The following is a 21,441-nucleotide window of genomic DNA, read 5'->3' as shown; positions in this document are numbered from 1 at the left end:
ACACATTATCAGAAAAACTGATGCTTGCTGGGTTTTAACTGATCGAACTCGACGCCGCAGTCTGGAGATTAATGATGAAAATTACATGTTTGTTTCCATAAAATAAGACGTAGATGCTCATGGTCACCAGAGAAGTGCGTCCATTGATGTGAAAAACCACTGGGACGAAGCCTCCCATACAAAACTCCCACTAACGTCTGACACGTTTTAAAACCTGAAACATTATGACATTAAATGAAATCATTTCCTGTCTGGTTTTGCTGCAGCTTTTTGGAAACTCACTTCAGTTTCCAGATCTAAACACTGAGCTCAGACATTTGTGGGATTCCAGAGGCTCAAGGACAAAACCAGGAAGTGAATCAGAAACACAAATTAAAAAGCAGCAGCCGTGTTCGTTTGTTTCCTTTTATTCCCCAATAAATGTCTTACAAATGTTCTCAGACGATGACAGCATGCCTCATCTCGAAGGCCGGACCAAAGGCCACACAAAGGACACTTGGAAAACAACAGAGTCCACGTTGACAGAAAAACTAAACAAAAATAAAAACTAGTCTGTTTCACACTTCCCTCCACGCCGCTCTTCAGGGGAAACATTCACACGAGGTTCAATCAGTGAAAGTACGATTCCTGCCGACACAATAAATAAACACTCAGCAGACACTCGGCTCTACATCCTCGACACGCTCATTAAAAAATTAACTGTTACTGCAAGTATTTAATTTGTAAAACCAAATCGACTGGCCCTGTATTTGGAGCTTTCCCCAAAAACCTCAGTGGTAAGGATCAAAGCTGTCGCACAATAACAGCAACTCTTCTGGATTCACACGTTCGATGATGAAACACAGACTGATCAGACACATGGTTGTGTTCCTCTAATAAAACAGCAGCAGCGTCGGGAGGAATGTGGCCGAGTCGCCGTCGACGACGACGTCCTGCTTCTGATAATTATGATTTCAAACTAAAATATTTCACAGTATGACGACCAAATTATTGTGATGGAACAGCTGATCTACCAGGATGAGTTAAGAGTGAGAGTGAGTGTGTGTGTGTGTGTGTGTGTGGTGTGTGTGTGTGTGTGTGTGTGTGTGTGTGTGTGGATAAAACCGGCGTGATGAGGAGGTTGATGAGTCTGGAGGGTCTGAGGATGACCAGGTGAAGTCTGCTAAAAGCTCGGGGTTCAGCCTTTCTTCTCCTCCAGGATCTTGTGGAGCTCGTCGGCGTCCTCGGCGGTTTTGACCCGGATGAGGAGGGGGACGGGGCTGCTGGGGTTCTTGTCGTCGACGGACGGGTTGGGGACGCACACCACCATCACGTTGTTCTTACCGACCCGAGAACACGGCATGGACGCCTGCACCATGATGTTGAGCAGGATGTTTCCTAACGGAGACGACAGAAGGTCGTTAACAGACCTGACAGATCCACATTCAACAGAACTTTAAATACTGTCATTCAATCTGCGTTTTCATTAATCAGGTATTAGTCTTTTAGATCTTTTAAAGTCTGGTACGAACAGGGGGAACCATCTGTTCTAATGGGAACCTGACCGTTCTAACACTGAGACTTCTTCTAGCTCCTGTAGCAGCAGGAGGCCACAGACTTCTGAACATTAAAGACTTTCACATTGATGCTTTCTGAGGAAACTGGTTTCAGAGATTTAAGACCCTGAGACCAGCAGAGACTGGATCAACCTGAGCATCACTGCTGTAACTTTACTGTTGTCCTGCAGGATGTCAGGCGGGATAAAAACATGAGGGAGAGAAACTTCCAGGCTGCAGAAGTTAAACATTAAAAAGAGTAAAGGTTTCAGTTGTCACATTAAAATACAGAAATAAATCAGATTACTAACTAACTAACTAACAACTGGATTTCAGACATTATAAAACTCTTTATGTGTCTGAATCCTCAGGGGCTGCAGTTCCTCTGATTCTTCAGCAGGTGGCGATGTTCACTCAGCTTTTTGGATTTTAAAAAGTGTCTTCACCTGAATAATGTGGAGAAACAACTTGGGTGTTGTCTGTCTTCAGTGTCAGCTGAATATCTTCGTATATAACATGTCAAAATAAGACACCTGACGACGTTGCCATAGAAACTGTGTCGACATTTAAAGACCAAATGATTAACTGAGAGAATATTTATTAAATCTCGAGAATCATCAGCATGAGTTCCTGCACAGTTCCTGCAGTCAGTGTAGAAACAGCTGCTCAGACATGTTTTCAGTTCAAACTCCTGAGGTCAAAGTTTCTCTTACCCAGGTTCGTGTCTGCACGAATGATCATCTGAGTTTTTCCCTCCGCTGTTTGTTTGAGGTGCAGAGTTCCCACTCCTTTCTCTTTGAACTCCGAGTCCTTCTTGTAGAACATTTTACACCTGAAGGCAACAACACACACACACACAGCAGGTTAACACACAGAACAACTATTATCTACACACACTGATGATATCTCATGTTCTACAAAGTAAAACTTCAGAAGAAACAAGCTGATTAAACATAAACAGCCTCCAGCTTCAGTACCGAGCAGCATTTGATTTACATTACAGTCTGGCGCCTAAAATCTCTTGTTTTTTTAAATGGAGTCTGGTCAAACAAACATTCATTGTAATGGAGAGAATGTGACAGAAATCCTTTATTGTCTGATCTCTACATAAAAATCCTGTGAGGATTTTAATTAAAGCCACAAATCATTTATATAATATTATGTTGTCTGTTAAGAGTCTGTAACAAATAAAAACACTGTAAATGAAAAACACAAATTACTCATTTATTGGACACCATCATGTGGAAACCCGATAAAAAAAGCATCACATCAGCTAAAATTAAATATGAAGACATGAACAAGTTCTCACTCGTCTCATTAAGAACAAACAAAACACTGGTTGAACTGAGACTCTGGTGATGAACAGTCAGACTCACTTCTTTGAGTAGAAAGCATCGTCCTCTTTCACCTCTTTGATCTCAGGTTTGGGCGGCTCCTCCGACTCTTCGTCTCCTTTCTCGTCTGCAAAACAAACGACAACGTTTCAGAAAGATTTGATTCACGTCGAGTCGTGACGTCAGAGACAGAACCACATCTACAGCAGGATCAGATTTAAACAGCGACGAGTCCATCGACAGAAAAACAATCAACTATCGCCACAATTAACTAATCGTGTTTTTAAAAAAGAAACAAAATTCACACTTCAACTTGTAAAATGTGAAAACTTGTTCTTAGACTTAATGACACTGAATGAAAGATCTGTGGTTTTGATGTGAGGTCACATTGGAAAACTGATTTTCTGACACTTTATTGATCAAATGATTTCAACTAATTAAAGAAACCATCAGCAGATGAATTGAGGATCATTAATAAAAAATAATATTATTTCATGTTTCTGCATTTAATTCATTTCTGTGAAGAAAACTTAAATGTTATCATACAAGTTTAAATCATTAGTTTTGAAAAATCAATCAATCAATCAATCAATCTAAAATGTGGGGCCTCAGAGACTAACTGGATTTATAAAGACATTTACAGTGTTAAAAAGCAGAGTTCATTAAAACATCAGAAGATTTGAGCTCAAGCTGGAACAATTTGTTAATTAATACAAAGTTGATGCTGAAATTCTGATGAAAATCATCAATAAACCAAACTGAAACCCGACTTATGTCACATTCCTGATGTTCTTCATACAGATACTCGTTACTCATGAACGGACTTGATAATTTATTACTAGTGAAGATTTACACACATTAATGAACAGTTCAAAGACCTGAACCAGAGTCACTGGTTAAAATCTCAAACATGATGTATTTAGATTTAACTGAGTTTCTTCTGCAGATTAAACCTGGATTTATTTTCCACACTGAGGTCGATTAGTGGAGCAACATCAACAAATAACTTTTTCTACTTATCTGACATTTTATACAACAAACAATGAACTGAGACAATAATCAGCAGATTAATCAATGATGAAAACAGTCACCTTCCTTAATGTCCTCACAACAGACACCTGCTCATCACTCAACATGTCAAACAAGTTTCTGACAAAGTTCATTTCTCTTCTAGATTAACGATTAAAACAATTAAAACACTGACCAGACAGGAACCACAGCTGCACTGATCTGCACCGAGGTTCACATCTTAAATCTAAACTGATTTTCCTCAGTCCAACCTGATCCTTTCTCACCATCACGAGCAGATTAAACCTGATTCATCTGGTTTTCCCACAGTGATTAGAGCTGACACGCTTAGTCAAATTATTAATCAAACAGTTAATTTATATAATTTTTTAATTAATTTGATGATCTCAGCTTCTCAGTTTTTGGTCTATGAAAGGTCAAAAAGTCCGACCAACAGTGAAAACCAAGATATTTCATTTCCTACCTGATGAGAAAAACAAGAAGCTGGAACCATTTTTAAATCGAACAATTAACCATTTATCATTTTTATTATTTCTAATCACTACAGCTCTAAATCCATCTTTTGATTGATAATAATAATTAGCTGCAGCCCTGATCTGAAGTTCTTTCTGCTTCCTGTGATACTGAAGAGTAAATGAATAAATTTAAGTCTCTCTGTCTCCTCATGAATTAATTAGTGCGTACCTGCAGGCTGAGCGTCCTCAGCTTTCGTCCCACTGAAGGACAGAGGAGCAGATCCAGGAGCTCCGAACAGGGAGGTCTGACTGGACGAGGTGCTGGAGGAGGAGAAGGAGAAGCTGGGGGTCGTGGTTTTGGACCCTAAGGAGCCGAGGACCGAGCTGTCCACCTTCTGACCAAAGTTAAACGTGACACCGGTGGGAGTCGGAGTGGCGCTGGAGCTTTTGTCCTGAGTCGAGTCTTCTGTCGTTTTTTTACCAAAGGAGAAGAGAGTGGCGGCTGGAGCTGGAGCCGCTGAGCTGCTGCTGCTGGAGGAGGAAGATGAGGAAGGAGGAGGAGGGGTGGCCGTGGCTGGCAGCATCCCTCCCTGCTTCTTCTCCTCTGAGCCTCCGTCAGCCTGAGCAGCAGACCCGGCCCCGTACTGGCGCTCGATGCTGGCCAGGTGTCGCTCATAATCCCTGAAGATGGGGTTGAGATCACACAGAGGGTTGTCGTTCACGTGCTTGGTGATCCAGTCCCGCACGGAGCAGTTGAGGGCGGTGAGCTGCCGGCTGTACTCCTTGTTGCTGACACTGCTGCTGCTGCTGCCGGAGCCGGAGCTTTGAGTCGGGCTCGGGGCGGAGCCATTGGTCTGCTTGGCGGTGATGTCAGCGGTGGGTTTGGTGGAGGTGGGGCCATTGAACGTTAGACCTGAGATGATGGAGGGAGAAATGTTACAGCTGGATGAGGCAGAGAGGAGGAGAAACGAGGAGCCCCATCCCCCCCTCTGCAGCCCTCCCCAACCCCCCCCCTCGTCCTGCCTTGCAGCGACACCACGACATGAAATGAAAGAGCAGCGACACACAGACACAGAGCGCTGCTGATTCTGCTCCATTACACTCTAATACCAAACACTGAGCCTCCACAAAGGAGCAGCTTTAACCCAGTTACATGTCAACAGGCCACAGCAGAGCAGCACTGACCACAGTGATGAAGATTAACATCATCTTCATTTAAAACAATCACACAAACGTCTGCTGTTTAATAGTTTTTTATGTTCTACATTTTTTGGGCCTTTATTTGATAGAGACAGGCAGGAAATGCAGAGAGAGAGAGGAGGGAAAAGGCTTTTCAACACAAAGTCAAGCTCCTTCAACAGCAACGTTACAGAGCAGGTCAGAATTTACTGACACAGAAGTGTGAAAATATTCTAAATGAAGCCAACATTTAAACAGATATTGGATTTTTTGGTGAGCGTCTTCTGAAAGTGACTAAATCCAGTTTTTTCTGTCGGCCCTGTTCACAGCAGCTCATCTCTCTGTTCGTGCTCCTGCTGCCTCTCTCTGGCAGCGCTGATCTGAATCTCCTGCAGTAACACACTGACTGTGCATGACTACCTCACACAGCCTCACTTCAAATAACCACAACCATCATTTTAACATGGAAATATTGTCTGTCTTGCTCCAGTAAAAACAGGTTTTGTCATAATGAACATCAACAGCAACACAAACATCAGGAAACATCTGCCGGCTGCGACTCTCCTCACCTGGTGCAGCAGTGGTCGCTGCAGGAGAAGAGAAACCTGCGAATGAAGGAGCGATGCTGTTTCCGTTGGTCAGACCGCTGAGGCCTTTAAAGCCTCCACCGTTCCCAAATCCAGAGAACACGGTTGGAGTCGAGCTGCAGCTCGCTGCCGACGTGGTCAAAGAAAAGCCTTTAAAACTTTTGAATGCCCCTGCACTTTCCCCCTGAAACACAGGAAAACATGAACTGAGCTTTTCACACCACAAATCAACACAAAGACTGAGAAACAGGAGGAATCTGTTCATATTGCTAAATATTTCATTCAGGAAGTGAACGCTGACATTTCTGGTTTTACCTCTGTTCCAACGTTTCGGCGTTTGGCCTTCTTAATAGCTCGATTCTTCAACACATCTTCACTTGCAACTGAAAACATCCCCGCCTGATGGACAACAACAGATTCACAGGTTAATACATCACCACAATCTGACACATCTGACACACTAGAGGTCTGGACTCCAGCCACTTGGCTTCATTCAGATCCTGGTGGAAGTAAATCAACATCTATCGCTGAGTCAACTTTCCCTCCTCGATGTTTTCAGTCAGCACAGGTCAAAACACAAACACATTTGGGAGTTTGGAGATGTTATTTCATCACAAAAAACACATTTATGCTGGAACACAACATTAAAGTAACAACATAACATTGTTCATCCACCGTCTGTGTCATCTTTAAATATAATGTCACAATAAAAACATCATAGATCAAATTACAAACCAAAAATAAAGACTATGACCTGGTTTCTACTGGTTATCGTTCTTTACAGGATCTTTGTTTTTACCTGTATATAATCTTCATCCTGACATGGTCACTTATTTAAGGTCGCACAATCACTACGTCAGTTTGTTTTGGTCTGATGTCTGTGTTTATTTCAGACTCACCTCCTCTCCCTCCTCCTCCTGATCCCAGTTCCTGTCCGTCAGCTCTTTGTCAGCGATCCTCTTCGCCATCCCTCCTGCTCTGTAACACAAAGAAGAAGAAAAGATAAACAGCTAATCAGGACCGGGACCGGGTCAGACCCAGGAGTCTGCAGGTTTCTACGGCAGAGGTGTCACTGATGTTACAGGAGAAATACAACCAGCACCAAAACACATCACACAACATCTAACCAAAGGTCCATTTCACTAAAACACAACACTTCAGATTTACATTTATTATAATTATTTATATCATGTTCAGCTCAACAGTGACACATTAGAAACTGTCAGTAAAATACAAATACAGCCTTAGATCAGTTTCAACACCTGTTGAAGGACTTTTACTTGTGATGGAGTCTGTGAACTAGAGCTGAGACAAACAGTCGATTTATCAATTAGTCAACTGACAAAATATGAACTGGCAACAAGTTTTGATAGTCACTTATTTTTATGTGAAAGACACAGACACAAATGTAAATATCTCATGACCTTTGGAGTAAACTGAATATCTTTGTGTTTTTGACTGATGGTCAAACAGAACAATACATTGAAATAATATCTATCGATACTAAACAGTAACTGTAAAATGTCCATCACAAGTTCTCAGAGGCTGAGGTGATAGTCAGACATCTTGTTTCGTAGGAACAACAACAAAAACACACATACACTCAGGTTAATGTGGTAAAAGATTAAGAACAACCACCGTTAACATCCTGGTTTAAAAAATACTTAAAGCACTTTTAAGGAAAAGTACAAATGAAAGTAAAAGTAAAAAGCACCAAAGTGTACTCTCACAAGTTCAACAAGTCATGAAATATATAAGAAACTTGATACTAATTTGAAAAAGGCCATGAACAACAGACAAGTAGAGCAGAGTCTGAACTAAAGACCTGGACCAGGCTCTAACTAATATCTGTTAAATACTGCACAATGATTCTGCCCAGAAACTGACAGACTGTGCACTGTTAGTGTCAGTAATTATAACTGTTGTTAGAAATGATCTCCTCAGCAGCTGGAGTCAGTGTCTGGTGTCTTCACAAACACTTCCGTTAACCTGCTGGTCTGAGAACTAAACCGCGGGTCTGTTTTCCGCCCAGCTCCACAGTTAAATATTAAAAACCCGTCGTTCAGACTGAGTCAAACAGTTATTTAGCTTTGCTCTGTTAGCTGCTCATCCCGGCTAACAACCGCCGGGGAGATAAACACCAAGCTGCAGGTCACATTCACAGTTAACCGGGTAGAACATGTAGTTTAACTGCGCTGAGGTTAAAAAACCCCGTTAACAGGTTCGCTGGGTCTCTAACGTCCATGTCCAGGCTCCTCGCCGGTGAGCTAACGGCAGGCGTTCCGGCTAACCGGGCCCGCAAGCTAGCAGCTAGCAGCTAACGACCTGTTAAACACCGCCTCGGCGCTAACATTAGCTCCTCTCACGGCCAGGTGCGTTAAAGCTGACGTACCTTTTCTGGCACGTAGATCCCGACTGGTTGTGCGACAGCTCCAGGTGACGCAGGCGGCTTCAGAAACGTGAGTGAAACACCTTCACAGGTAAAAATCAATAAACCACTGTGATTTGAACGAGCCTCTCTCACACCGCCATTTTACACCGCGGCACATCCGCATGGGTTCACGCGTCCCACCGCGCATGCGCAGCAGAACCATGGAAGTTGTAGTTCTTAACAACTAGCTTTTTTCACATAGGTACAGGCGCCATAAGAAAGAAGAAGAAATACTGTTGACCTGCTTCTCTGAGCTAATCCTTCAGGTAGAAGGAGAAGTTAAAATGCTAACACTGGGAGTTATTTTGACCTTGATGATAAATCTGCTTATTTATGCTTTTGATGTTATTTCTTTAAATTTACAGGTTTGATTGTAGGCATCATGTGATGCTTCAGGATGCAAGATTGTGTTATGGTGGGACCAAATCTCATATCAGGTGTTATGATGAAATCTTTAAAGCGCATCATGACGTTTGACTGTATCCCTCAAACTTAAATTTAAAGCTCCACAGTCTAAAGGTGGATGTCCATGTGTTTGTGATTATAAAGCAGGTCTAGGTTCTATATTAATACTGTGAAAGTATCAAAGCCTCAGTCCACAGAGAAATGCACACAGCCTGTATTCAGAAACTGAGCCTTAAAACCAGCCGTCAGGACTTCTGCGACTTTGTGATGTCACAACAAAGCAGTCACTGAACTCTGCTATATTTTTATTGGATCACTCAGAAAACAGTCAGCCAATCAGAGATGTTTTTTGGTTGTTAAACCCACATATATTTATAACATATCTTCTAATGGATATCAACACTTCAGATAAAACACTGGAGAAGAGTAAAATATGGGACCTTTAAGAAACACATTTTTTCAGATAGACAACATCTACCTGTACTCACAGCTAGGCTAGTGTTAGACTTGATGCACATATAAAATTGTAATGTATATATGGCATGTCAAATATTGCTACGTTTTAAAAAATACATTATGTGGTGCATATATTAATAAAGCATACAATGCATTTGAAAATTATATTTACAAATTTCTAATTCAATGAGTCTGTCTTTAATTTTTCGATGACACTAGCCTACTGAAATACCAACACTTCAAAAAGAGTTAAATTAAAAGTGTCGAAATGAGGAAACTGAGCCTGATGGTGTTTATTTGTGTTAGTTTGTTTGGCTGTGCACGAGAAGAGGAGAATAATCCTTCAACTCAGAATGAAAAGCATCGACATCAGACACGTGAGGTGTTGTGGTGGTTAAAGCAGGATTTGGTGATGCAATAACAACATCTTGCAGCTTTAAAGCGTCTCATAAAACCTGAATTCACTCACATCCCTCATCCCTCTAAAGTGGAAAACATCCTTTTTGGCACAAGGCTTTAAAAATAAACCGATGCTGCTGCGTCAAGGTCAGACCAGCTTTTAGTGTTTGAGATGAAAAGTGACAGTTATCAGTCACTGCACCTGCATGGGGTAAATGAGCTCTGCAACACATGTCCAGCTTTGATTTAACCTGCCTTCTCACAGCTTTCCCCTTCAGCTAAATGGTGATTTTGGGATTTAGCAGCCAGTCCATTTCAGCTGTTCCTCCATCGTTCAGCAGCGCTGTGTGTTTCAGAGAAGAACTCAGGATGCATGCAGAGACTCGAGGGATTGGGGGTAAAATGGTGCAGAGTTTGGCAGCAGATGGCTCGTCTCCAAGCTTTCAGGATCCCGGCCGGCCTTGCCAAATAGGAACAGGTGCTGGAGAAAGTAGGAAGTGAGCTGTGGGCCCTAGCGGCAGCAGGAGACCCTTGACCAGCTGGCGAGGAGAAAATGGAAAGACTTGGCAGCAGAAAAAAGAGAAAACCTGTATAATGTAGAGGGAACAGGACGGCCAACATGTGAGGCTGAGAGAGGCAGGGGTTCTCTAAAGCCTTTTAAACAGGAACACAGCACCAACACACCACGCTGAATGAGGGGAGATTATTTTAAAGGATCCAGAATTTTATTTAAATGATATTTGACCATTTTTATGTCTGTGAAGGCCCAAAAGGAGCTTCAGAGTTTTATCTGTCCAACTAATCTTATCATCAACACGTCAGAAAGAGACAGTGAAAAGGTAGTTTTACACGTGTGTATTAAAAATATATAAACAGGCCATATCATGAAAAAAGACTAGAGTACTGTGGTTTCTCCATAAACAGTGAAACAGGGTTCCCACACTTCCACAGATCATTTTCCAGGACATTTCCAGGACTTTTCCAGGACATTTCCAGTAGCGGGTGAAACAGACATGGATCACACCACACTAACACCTTCCCCTGACGTCTGATTTAAAAGACCTGCAGACTGTGTCTTTGACAGGTCTATGAAATCATCTCGTTTACGACCAACTGACCATAGAATAACACAAACACTCCTGCAGCAGGTGAACGTTTTAATGTCCTTCTCTATAGATGCTATAAATGCTGCCATGTCGGGTACTTGTACTGCACCTCCATCTTCTGAGGCTGCAGCTTTAACAGAAGCAGCTCCTTCCTGCTGCGCAGAGAGAATTACAGTGTGCTGATAAGATGGAGGGGCCCTCAGCCCGGGGCCCCTCTCAGCAGGTGTCCTTTGAAGCCTGCAGCCGGCGGGGCTCAGAGCGAGTCGGCCCAGGCCCTCAGAGCTCAGCAGGGCCGGTTCGTACGGAACCAATCTTCAGAGCTGTGAGCACAATCAAAGGTGGCGTGTCCCCTGAGAGAACTGATAAAACTATTGATCAGTGGCCGTGAAGGGATGTTGAACATCAGCGATTATTGCAAATGAGGAAACATGAGGCGATCAGCAGAGAAAAGGGGCGGGGCCAGAGTCTAAAATTAATACAAAAACACACTGGAGTTCTGCACTGTGGTCAGTGTAGGACCTTCACAGTAGAGCTGCACTGCATGGGACCCTGATACTCATTCATTCATTCATTCATTCATTCATCTGTTTGTTCATTAATTCATTCGTTCACTGAGTCATCTATCAGTTTATTCATTCATCGATCCATCTATTCCTGATTTCCTCCTTCATCCATTTCTTGACCTGTTTATCTGAACAAATAAATGAATGAATTAATGATAAATTCATTCATTCATCCATGTCCCCAGCCTATGTAAAATAAAAATAGATGTAAAATGAAGGTTTAATAACAGAATAAAATGAATGGAGTCTGGTGCGTCTGAGGTTGAACATCTTGGTCTGTTTGTATCAAAAGGAAACAAGATTAGCAACAACACCTCTTCTCTTGATAATGAGAATCATCTTGTAGTTGCAGACCTTCAGATTCCCTCCTGTAATTAATTATTATATTTGATTAAATTGTTAAGATCTTGCCATCATTTTATTTCATGCATGTGATATTTCATGCATCTCCTCTCTAATTGCCCGTTCAGCAGACAGATCTACATGTCAATTAGTCTTTTGCAAATGGAGCCATAATTAAGTTGAATTAATTGACTGGCTATGTGGACAGCAATTAGTACACTGACAAATTAACAGGAAGCAGAACTGATGTTTGGTAATGATCCAAAATGCTGTCTCCATTTGAAAAAGGTGAGATGACAAGTTTTAAACATCTGACTTATCTGGTTGTAATTAATTCTCTGGTATTTCTGAGGAAAAAAAGGCTGGTTTCACTCTGGGCCTCTGCAGAGGCTCTGAGGCTTCATGCACTGGCAGGAAAATAAATAACCTCATGCCTTCTAGTGGCTGAGAAAGGTACTAATCTGAACAACAAAGATAAATCCAGCAGATTCACTTTGAAAAGCTTTTTTGTGTATTCACATTAATTATGCAGACAATCCATCAAACAGGAGAATCAGCCCCTAAAAGGCCCAAACCTACAATAGTTCACTCACAATATAAAAAACAAACATAATTTAATTTGCTTGGTGTGAAACTGAGGAGTCACTGTGCCTTTGTCTTTTTATCTGAATGTATCTAAAAGAAAAACAACACTGAAAACAGGAAATTACATTTAGTTGCTCAACTTCAGGAGCAGAGTAACACAATTATCACAGCCACCAGTAACTAGTTTAATTCATGGATGTTTCTGTGGTATCAGCACTGGTTGGTTGTTCACTGTAATGTCTGTGTTTTTGTGGATAAATGAACTGAATCTTGAACCTTAAGATATGTTTAAAAAAAATCTAAATCATGTTATTAAATAAAAATGAGTGAAAAGTTTCCTCAACCAATAGAAGTTAAAGGTCCAATGTTTTAAAACCAGCCGTCAGGACTTCTGCAACTTTGTGATGTCACAGCAAAGCAGTCACTGCTCTCAGCCCCGCCCCAAGCCCCGCCCACCTGGACCCACCATCCTGAGTGTTTACCTGAAATTGACCATATTTTTATTGGATTACTCAGAAAACAGTCAGCCAATCAGAGGAGAGGCTCAGAACAGTTAACATAAATATCTAGTACCAGCCCCCATCGCTCCATGGTTTATTAGACTTTCAGGAGGAGCTGGTAAAGTGTTGGGGGGGGGGGGACTGACCCTGGAGGAGAATCCACAGTGAATGGATGAATATTCAGGGAACAGCAGCCTGTGTGATCCAGATTCAGCAGATATATGAATTGTGTCTTTGATGTGTCGCTGCTGGATGCGGAACTAACATCACGGTGTCTGATGTTTTTGGGGGAGTCGGTCCTCCCCGCTGCTCCGGATCACAGCTCATCACAGCCAGAGAGGCTGATTCTCCACCTGGGGAAATATCCATCTGATAAATGAATTCACCCGTCAGCCTCTTCAAAGCCGCCTGATTACAAACTGTCTGTTTGGTTTAATATAAAGTGGCTTGGCAAACACTGAAGGGAGTTTAGAACAATCAGACTGAGATGATTGAATTATACTGATTAATAATTCATTTCTGTTAAACCCTCAAACTTGGAACAAGTGAGCGGCTGCTGCCAAAGAGCTGCAGCGCTGCCACCGAACGGTTTTTAGCTGCAGTTTGAGGGAATTTTAATCTGTCAGTGAATCATGTTTCCCTCCCCACACATGATTTCTCCACTTCAGGAGGATATTCTTCACATTTGGTTGAAGCAGTTAAACTGTATAATTCGGCAGATATACAGTTTTTCCTCAGACTTCAGACTGATAAGCTCTGACTGACTCTGTGCTTTGATTAAAGTGGGAACTCAGGGCTGTTATTTTACAAGTATCTATACTAAAGGTTCTTATCATGATATTGTCCCATATAAAAATTCATCATGTAGATATTTTGAAATATATGTACATATGCACATTTTACTATGTTTCATATGTTATAAACGTGTATCTTCATGTATCCAGGGGGTGTATATCTGTGATAATAATATAGCTGACACAGTATATGGCAACATAAATGTCACATAAATGAAGGAGTAGATAAAAATGTTCATCACAGTTTCCCAGATTCGGAGATGCCACCTTTTCTCTGATCAGCAGAAAGACGTTCAGATTACAGTCATCACTGAGAAGCTTATTGATTCATTATTGTTGCTGATAGACTAATCAATGAATCACTCTGAGCTCACGTTGAAGACAGAAGCCGGAACAGAAGCTCTGCAGTTGGCCGAACCCCACGTCTTCCTCTGCCTTCAGAGCAGGTGTCTCTTCACCTGATGAATGTTGACCCGTCTCACCTGTGGTCCGTTGCTCAGACAGTAAGTTGAATATTTCTCTGTCATGTTGGACAACACACACAAATTCTGATAAAACAGTGACATGTTAGCGTGTGGAGCTCCTCTGATCTGGTAACGATGTGTTAATTAGTGTTTTATGTCTGATCACACGCTGCTTGATGTCCATTCACTTCAGAGACAGACTTTTTCTTCTTTGTGATCCTTCGCTGGTCCTTAAAACAAAGAGATAAGCTTCAGCCACCTGCATGTGTCTGACACACAAAAACACAGTGGATCATTAACACGTCAGCGTTTTATCTCTGCATTTACAGCCGAACACCTTTCTCCCCCATTCACAGGAGCAGACGCCCGATTTGTTTTGTTCCAGTACAACAGGTTCGACAGCAGAGCTGCTCTGTGCTGCAGAACTGTTCAGCTGGGAGCCAGAGCCAAGCCGAGCTGAGCTGAGCCGAGCCGAGCCGAACTGAGCCAGAGCCAGAGCCAGAGCCAGAGCCAGAGCCAGAGCCAGAGCCGAACTGAGCCAGAGCCGAGAAGAGCCGAGCCGAGCTGAGACCAGTCGCCTGAGAAGTTGTGTTCATTTACTGTTGATGGAGGAAGCTGAGTGAGGGAACTGGGTCACGGCCCCGTCAGCTGTCAGGGATGGATCATGAAACAACGGGCCCCTGGCCACAGACATGTAAAAGGCCCCCAAGCCTCCGACATCCAGACCTCAACACTGAAAGACTGAAAGACTGTTTGTGGTCGTTTTGTGTCTCTTTGTTGTTTCAGTAATTTCACATCGAGAAATTTTCAGAAGCTCTGGCCCAGGGGCCTCCAAACCCTTTGGGCCCCTGGTCCTGTAACCAGTAGGCCTGTTCAGTAATGTTGACTGTACCGCCTCCATCAGTCTGAACCAGGTGTTGTGTTTCAGCAGGTGACACATTAACAGCAGTGGTTCACGTCTAAAACAGTAGTTCAAAATCAAATCCAACCATTGTTGGCCCCAACTCTGACCCTGGAACCACACAGGGGCCAAATCATGTCTCCTCAGAGCCCTTTTTATTTGATCATCTGTCCTTTGAGCTCTTCCTGTTGATAACCTGGTATCTACTTTGATTCTCCAGTTTTTGTCATGGACGTAGACTTTTAGTGCACAATCAGACTGAGATCCTGTCAGGTCTCATCTCAGGCCTTAAATAAAACAATTAAAGGAGTTTTTCAACATTTTTAATGTTTTTAAAGATCATTTCATTTTAAAACATTTATATTTTTATTTGTTTTATATAATTACATCCTCTATTTTTCTTGTTGGCCCACTTGCAATACCTTCAGGGCCCACCAGTGGGCCCCGGCCTTAGGTTTTAGTTTGTTTTAATGTTTTCCTCTTTAGAAGCTCTGTTCACTGTGTCAGACTGCAGTCATCAAAATAATCATCATGTTTTCTCTTGGTGCAGATTTTCAGACACACTCCTGTTACATCCAGACTGAAGTATCTCAACAACTGAACTGATCCCACTCCCATCAGCCTCAGCTGGACTTTGTTCCTGGTGAATATTGGCTAATGTTAGCATGCTAACACACTCACCACAAGGAGAAATTGTATTGTGTCTCTCTCAGTCTCAGGGTCAGGAGCCCTTCACCTGTCTGTGTCCAGGGGCCCGCTGTGGCTGCAGCAGACACACTGGTAGCAGCCTGTGTTTCGTGGGGGAATGCAGTGTTTCCTCCGCTCTGATCTCTGCTGCCAGCTCTCTGACTGCACTTGGCTGACATTTATGTCAACCTCTCATAAGCCCAAAGACACAATCCTTACAAATGTCAGTGTATCTTTTCATCAGCAGCGAAGGATCTGTTCTTGGCTCCTGCTCCGTCTGCATGGTGCAGCGATGCAGTTTGCCAATCATCCATTTGGAAGACCAAATAAAAATGTCAGAGCACCGCTCCAGTGATAGAGTGTCTCTGCTGATATTAGGCCACATTTAACTGAACCCTGCTGCTGCTGCTGTTTACACATATTATACATATAAATGTTCATATTAATGCTGCAAAACACACAATAGACTGTGCAGCAGGTATTTCCACCAGCAGGTAAATGAAGTGCAGCAGTGAAATAATGAGAAGGTTAATGGCTGAATTTAGAAATTACCATACTGACTTTTTTCTCCTTGTATTAATTTATCTGTTAGGCTATGTGCTTCTCTATCCACTCTTAATTATGCTGCAGTGTAGAGCAGACGATATTCAGGACAAATAATGAAAAAGCTTCTAATCTCTCACCCTCCGGCTTATCATCCTCACTAAGAGCTGCTCGTCAATAAAGACACTGAGCTGTGATTCCTTTCTCCAACTTCTCAAACCACTTTTAACACAAACAGAAAAAATTAAGGAAACTATTTTATGTTCATTTTAACTTTCAGCATTTTCATCCTGTGTCATGCAATGGCAATACAGTTTCATCCATGACGCTTTGTTTGCTTTTCATGCTACTTGAGATTGGTTTTGTATTGTCTCTATTCTACTTTTTATGCTCATGTTTTATGTTTTTTTGGACCAGAGTTCCAGAGTAAACCAAAATTAAACCAAACCAAACCAAACCAAGCAGCTTCAGATTATTATAGCTCCTAATTTTTGGTTTAGTGGCACATTTCCTGCCTGGTTCCGTCCAAACGGCTGAAACATGAAGCATCAACAGTGAAGAAGCTGCAGTTCCTCTAACGACCACTAGAGTCTGGCTCCAGCAGTGAGTCAGTCCCCAGAGACTCCCATGTTCAAATGTCTTTACAGCAGAAAGAAACATGTTTACAGCCTGGTACAGAAACTGTTCTGCTCTCTAGAGATCATTTCCTCCTTCATGACACCTGTACGGCTGAATTTATACAACTCACCTGTTTACATTTTATTAAAGTCTAAAGTGATGGAGAATTGAGGGCGTGGCCTGTTTGAGTGACAGGTGGACACCTCAGGTAATCCGAGTCACTGAACGTCACCTCCCGGTCGTGTTTGTGGTGTTTGTGGCTTTTGGAGGGGTTTTTTCGTGGACATATCAGACGGATTATTTGGCGTGTTGTTAGTTGATTGATGAACAGAACATGAGGAAGTCTGTGCTCCTGCTTTTTGAGGGAAGTGAAATTCTAGTTTGCGTGTTATCAGCGTCTACCCTCTACAGGCCTGTTAGCTTAGCTTGTTAAGTAGCTAATTAGCCAGCAGATGATTCTGCCTTGGGTTAGCCTTAGAGTAAGATGCACAGCTGTGCTAACGATGCTAACAGGAGCTATGCTTGACGCGGTTATTACACCAGAAACGCCCCAGTTCTTTAACCATTTTTGGATTAGCCCGGTGTTAGGTGGAGTCAGGCACTGCGAAGCCTGTGGGTGACGTCACAGAGGTTGGATCCATCTTTATTTACAGTCTGAGTGTTTTAAGAAAACAGCTGTGAAAAGCCACAGTTCTCTACCTGCTGAGGGGCAAACAGCAGAGCCAGTCAGAGAGCAGCTGGTGGAGACCAAACACGGAGCTAAGAGAGAGGGAACACTGCAGACTCATCAGCTGACACCACAACACCTGGACCATTGTGTTGATCTGTCACTGCTGGATGTGGGAGCAGTTGTTTGCAACATTTATATTTATATAATAATCTTCACCAGTATATCACTGAATTGGCGTATCGCACTGAAAAGTCAAGACAGTAACATGTCGGACGTGGTGTTTGCAGCTTTTAAGTTGTCCCCAAGTGGCCATTTGGAGCCAAGCTGAGGCAGCAACACCACCACGTTGTCATATGGACAGTTCACTACCCTAATTTACATTCATGGACAATGTCAAGAAAATGGATCAAAGAGCACAAAATGTCTACAGTACCTGCAACATGAAGCCTGTGATTAATGTTAATATTAATAACTCCACTTTGTCAGCCTGATACTGTTTATTTATAAACAATTAATATTTGAAAAGCTCTTTAACATAGTCCTACTCGTATCTTTCTGCACTGTAATTCCTGCAGAATTTACCAAATTAACTCCTGGACATTTTTAATATCATATACAATTTTTCACATTTAAACAATGAGGCCTACAACTATTAAACTGTATTCATCTATTCATAGATGCCAGAGCCTCAGTATGAAGGCTAATATTTGTTGTGTGAAAGTCACAGAGCTCAGTTTAAAAAACACACACTAAGAGAGAACGACCACATTTGCTGAAAACCATTCTTGTCCGATATGAGTCAATGACTTGTTTCCTGACAAACAAAAGTTATGAGTAATGCTGTTGTTCACGAAGACAAGAAGAAATATTCAAGACCTTCACGACTTTTTAAATCCTTCTAAGGCCTTTTTAAGAGACCTGATTTCAGTATTTTTAAAAACCTGCAGATTCTCTGAATACAAAATAAAACTAAAACGTCATGATGTCACCTTCTACAGGGCGGCAGGAGAGTTAGTTTACTGCATGTTAATCTTATTTCAGGTACTGTTAGGAGAAGACATGCAGGAACTCAGACAGATTTGATATCAGCTGGACGTTAGTTTTTATCTTATAGTCTACCTCGGGCCAGGCCTGGACCGACCATCTGTCAATACTGGCAGAAACCACTGAAGCCTGGCCGGTCCTGGACCCAGCCTGGGTCGTCACTCACAGGAAATGTTTAACAAGGAATATTTGGAAAACAAATAATGTAGAGCCGGCTGCTCGACTGGCCGCTGAAACAGAAGCACATAACTTATTTATTCTGCTCCAAAGTTTACAGAGACAAGTGTCGGAATTACCAGTGCTCCTGAATGCATCATGAAAAAATTGGTTGTTAGTACTAACATGCGAGAGGCCAATTACACTGAATAATTTCCAGTCTAACATCAGTGTGTGACCTCAGTTTGACTACGATCAGGCAGTAATCGTGTCTTCTGAGGACACTGAACCAGAGGTGAGTTCATTATTTCAGCTGCTGGTAAAAATAGCCAAAGATGAAAGCTAAGAAAGCAAATACTTTCCAGGCTCTCTGCTTAATAACTTGTTCATGTAACACCAGAGCAACAGCTCTGAGGCAGAGTCATGAATACTGATGAAGAGTCATGTCAGCTGAGGTGTTTCAGGACTGGAGCAATAATTGATAAGAATTTCAGCTGTTGTTCAAGGTTGTTTTAAATATATGTTTCAAGTTATGCGTCATGATAACAGCATAATACTATATTCTTTATGCTCTGCCGACAACATGCATCTTCCTAAATTCATTTGTGTTGAGTCAGATTACTGCCCAGTGAACCTGGGGATTAAGCTCCTGGAAGGCTCTGGGGTAAACACTTTGGTTGAGCCCCGACTGACCCTCACTAGACTTCACAGTTTCATTATTTCCTCAGGCACCAAGAAACCAACCAGTACTCTAGAGCTGAAACAATTAAGACGATGAATCCATTAGTCTACTGACAGAAAATTAATAATTGTTTGTCATTTTTAAGCAAAAAAGCCAAAATTCACTGGTGCAGCTTCTCAAATGTTTTTCTTTGGTGGTAAACTCAACATATTTGGTCCTTTGACTGTTGGTCAGACAAAAAAACGTTTTAATATGTTAACGTGAGGGAATAATTTGTGCATTTTATACACTGAACAATCAATCGATTATTAAAGGAAAGAAGTGTCAGAGGACATAACACAATGGCCTAAATAAAACAGTTCAGGTCTTTAAACTGTGACACCACCTCAGAATATCAAGGCAGGACTTGCTACAGTCAAAGTAACTGGTTGGGCCCTCAGACCCCCACAAACACAGGCAGCAGCAGAGAGCACAGTACACCTGGAGCATGCGCCTGCTCAGCAGCTCGGAGGCTGCAGCAGCAGCTCGGAGGCTGCAGCAGCTCCTCGGAGGCTGCAGCAGCTCCTCGGAGGCTGCAGCAGCAGCTCGGAGGCTGCAGCAGCTCGGAGGCTGCAGCAGCTCGGAGGCTGCAGCAGCAGCTCGGAGGCTGCAGCAGCTCGGAGGCTGCAGCAGCTGCTCGGAGGCTGCAGCAGCTCGGAGGCTGCAGCAGCAGCTCGGAGGCTGCAGCAGCTCCTCGGAGGCTGCAGCAGCAGCTCGGAGGCTGCAGCAGCTGCTCGGAGGCTGCAGCTGCTCGGAGGCTGCAGCAGCAGCTCGGAGGCTGCAGCAGCTGCTCGGAGGCTGCAGCAGCTCGGAGGCTGCAGCAGCAGCTCGGAGGCTGCAGCTGCTCGGAGGCTGCAGCTGCTCGGAGGCTGCAGCAGCTGCTCGGAGGCTGCAGCAGCTCGGAGGTTGCAGCAGCTGCTCGGAGGCTGCAGCTGCTCGGAGGCTGCAGCTGCTCGGAGGCTGCAGCAGCTCGGAGGCTGCAGCAGCAGCTCGGAGGCTGCAGCAGCTCGGAGGCTGCAGCAGCAGCTCGGAGGCTGCAGCTGCTCGGAGGCTGCAGCAGCTGCTCGGAGGCTGCAGCAGCTGCTCGGAGGCTGCAGCAGCTGCTCGGAGGCTGCAGCAGCTGCTCGGAGGCTGCAGCAGCTCGGAGGCTGCAGCAGCAGCTCGGAGGCTGCAGCAGCTCCTCGGAGGCTGCAGCAGCAGCTCGGAGGCTGCAGCAGCTCGGAGGCTGCAGCAGCAGCTCGGAGGCTGCAGCAGCTCCTCGGAGGCTGCAGCAGCTCCTCGGAGGCTGCAGCAGCAGCTCGGAGGCTGCAGCAGCTCCTCGGAGGCTGCAGCAGCTCGGAGGCTGCAGCAGCAGCTCGGAGGCTGCAGCAGCTCGGAGGCTGCAGCAGCTCGGAGGCTGCAGCAGCAGCTCGGAGGCTGCAGCAGCTCGGAGGCTGCAGCAGCTCGGAGGCTGCAGCAGCTCGGAGGCTGCAGCAGCAGCTCGGAGGCTGCAGCAGCTCGGAGGCTGCAGCAGCAGCTCGGAGGCTGCAGCAGCTCGGAGGCTGCAGCAGCTCCTCGGAGGCTGCAGCAGCTCCTCGGAGGCTGCAGCAGCTCCTCGGAGGCTGCAGCAGCGGCTCGGAGGCTGCAGCAGCTCGGAGGCTGCAGCAGCTCGGAGGCTGCAGCAGCTGCTCGGAGGCAGCAGCTCGGAGGCTGCAGCAGCTCGGAGTGCAGAGCCGCCACAGAGAGGACCGAGCCGCGGAGTGACCCGCAGCAGCCGGCCGGGGTGGGGGGGCCTCCGCGGGCAGGCGGCGCGGCGGAGGGACTACTTTCTGCCAGCTGCCTGTAAACTATAACTTCACTGCTGGGCTTCTTGTAGAATTCAGATTTGAATGGCTGGTGAATCGCAGCTGGGCTTCCCGCTGTTAATGAACAGTGAGGGCAGGGCTGCGGACTCGCTG

The 21,441-nt window shown here is 44.0% G+C and overlaps 1 protein-coding gene across 1 annotated transcript; it reads right to left on the bottom strand.

Moving 5' to 3' along the window:
• Positions 1-391: 391 nt before the first annotated feature.
• Positions 392-8,665, bottom strand: nup50 (nucleoporin 50). The gene is made up of 8 exons (XM_071502062.1): positions 8,512-8,665; positions 7,019-7,097; positions 6,435-6,518; positions 6,102-6,303; positions 4,583-5,266; positions 2,912-2,996; positions 2,249-2,367; positions 392-1,377 (listed from the first exon to the last, which is right to left on the bottom strand). Exons 2-8 carry the CDS (start codon positions 7,085-7,087, stop codon positions 1,178-1,180), a joined length of 1,443 nt encoding a protein of 480 aa, XP_071358163.1. The 5' UTR covers positions 7,088-7,097; positions 8,512-8,665; the 3' UTR covers positions 392-1,177.
• Positions 8,666-21,441: the final 12,776 nt, after the last annotated feature.

This window comes from Trachinotus anak, unplaced genomic scaffold (assembly GCF_046630095.1).
Source record: "Trachinotus anak isolate AG129_WGS33_773 ecotype Australia unplaced genomic scaffold, CSIRO_AGI_Tana_v1 ptg000018l, whole genome shotgun sequence".
In the NCBI taxonomy this organism is placed as follows: domain Eukaryota; kingdom Metazoa; phylum Chordata; class Actinopteri; order Carangiformes; family Carangidae; genus Trachinotus; species Trachinotus anak.
This window is presented reverse-complemented; position numbering and strand designations above follow the sequence as displayed.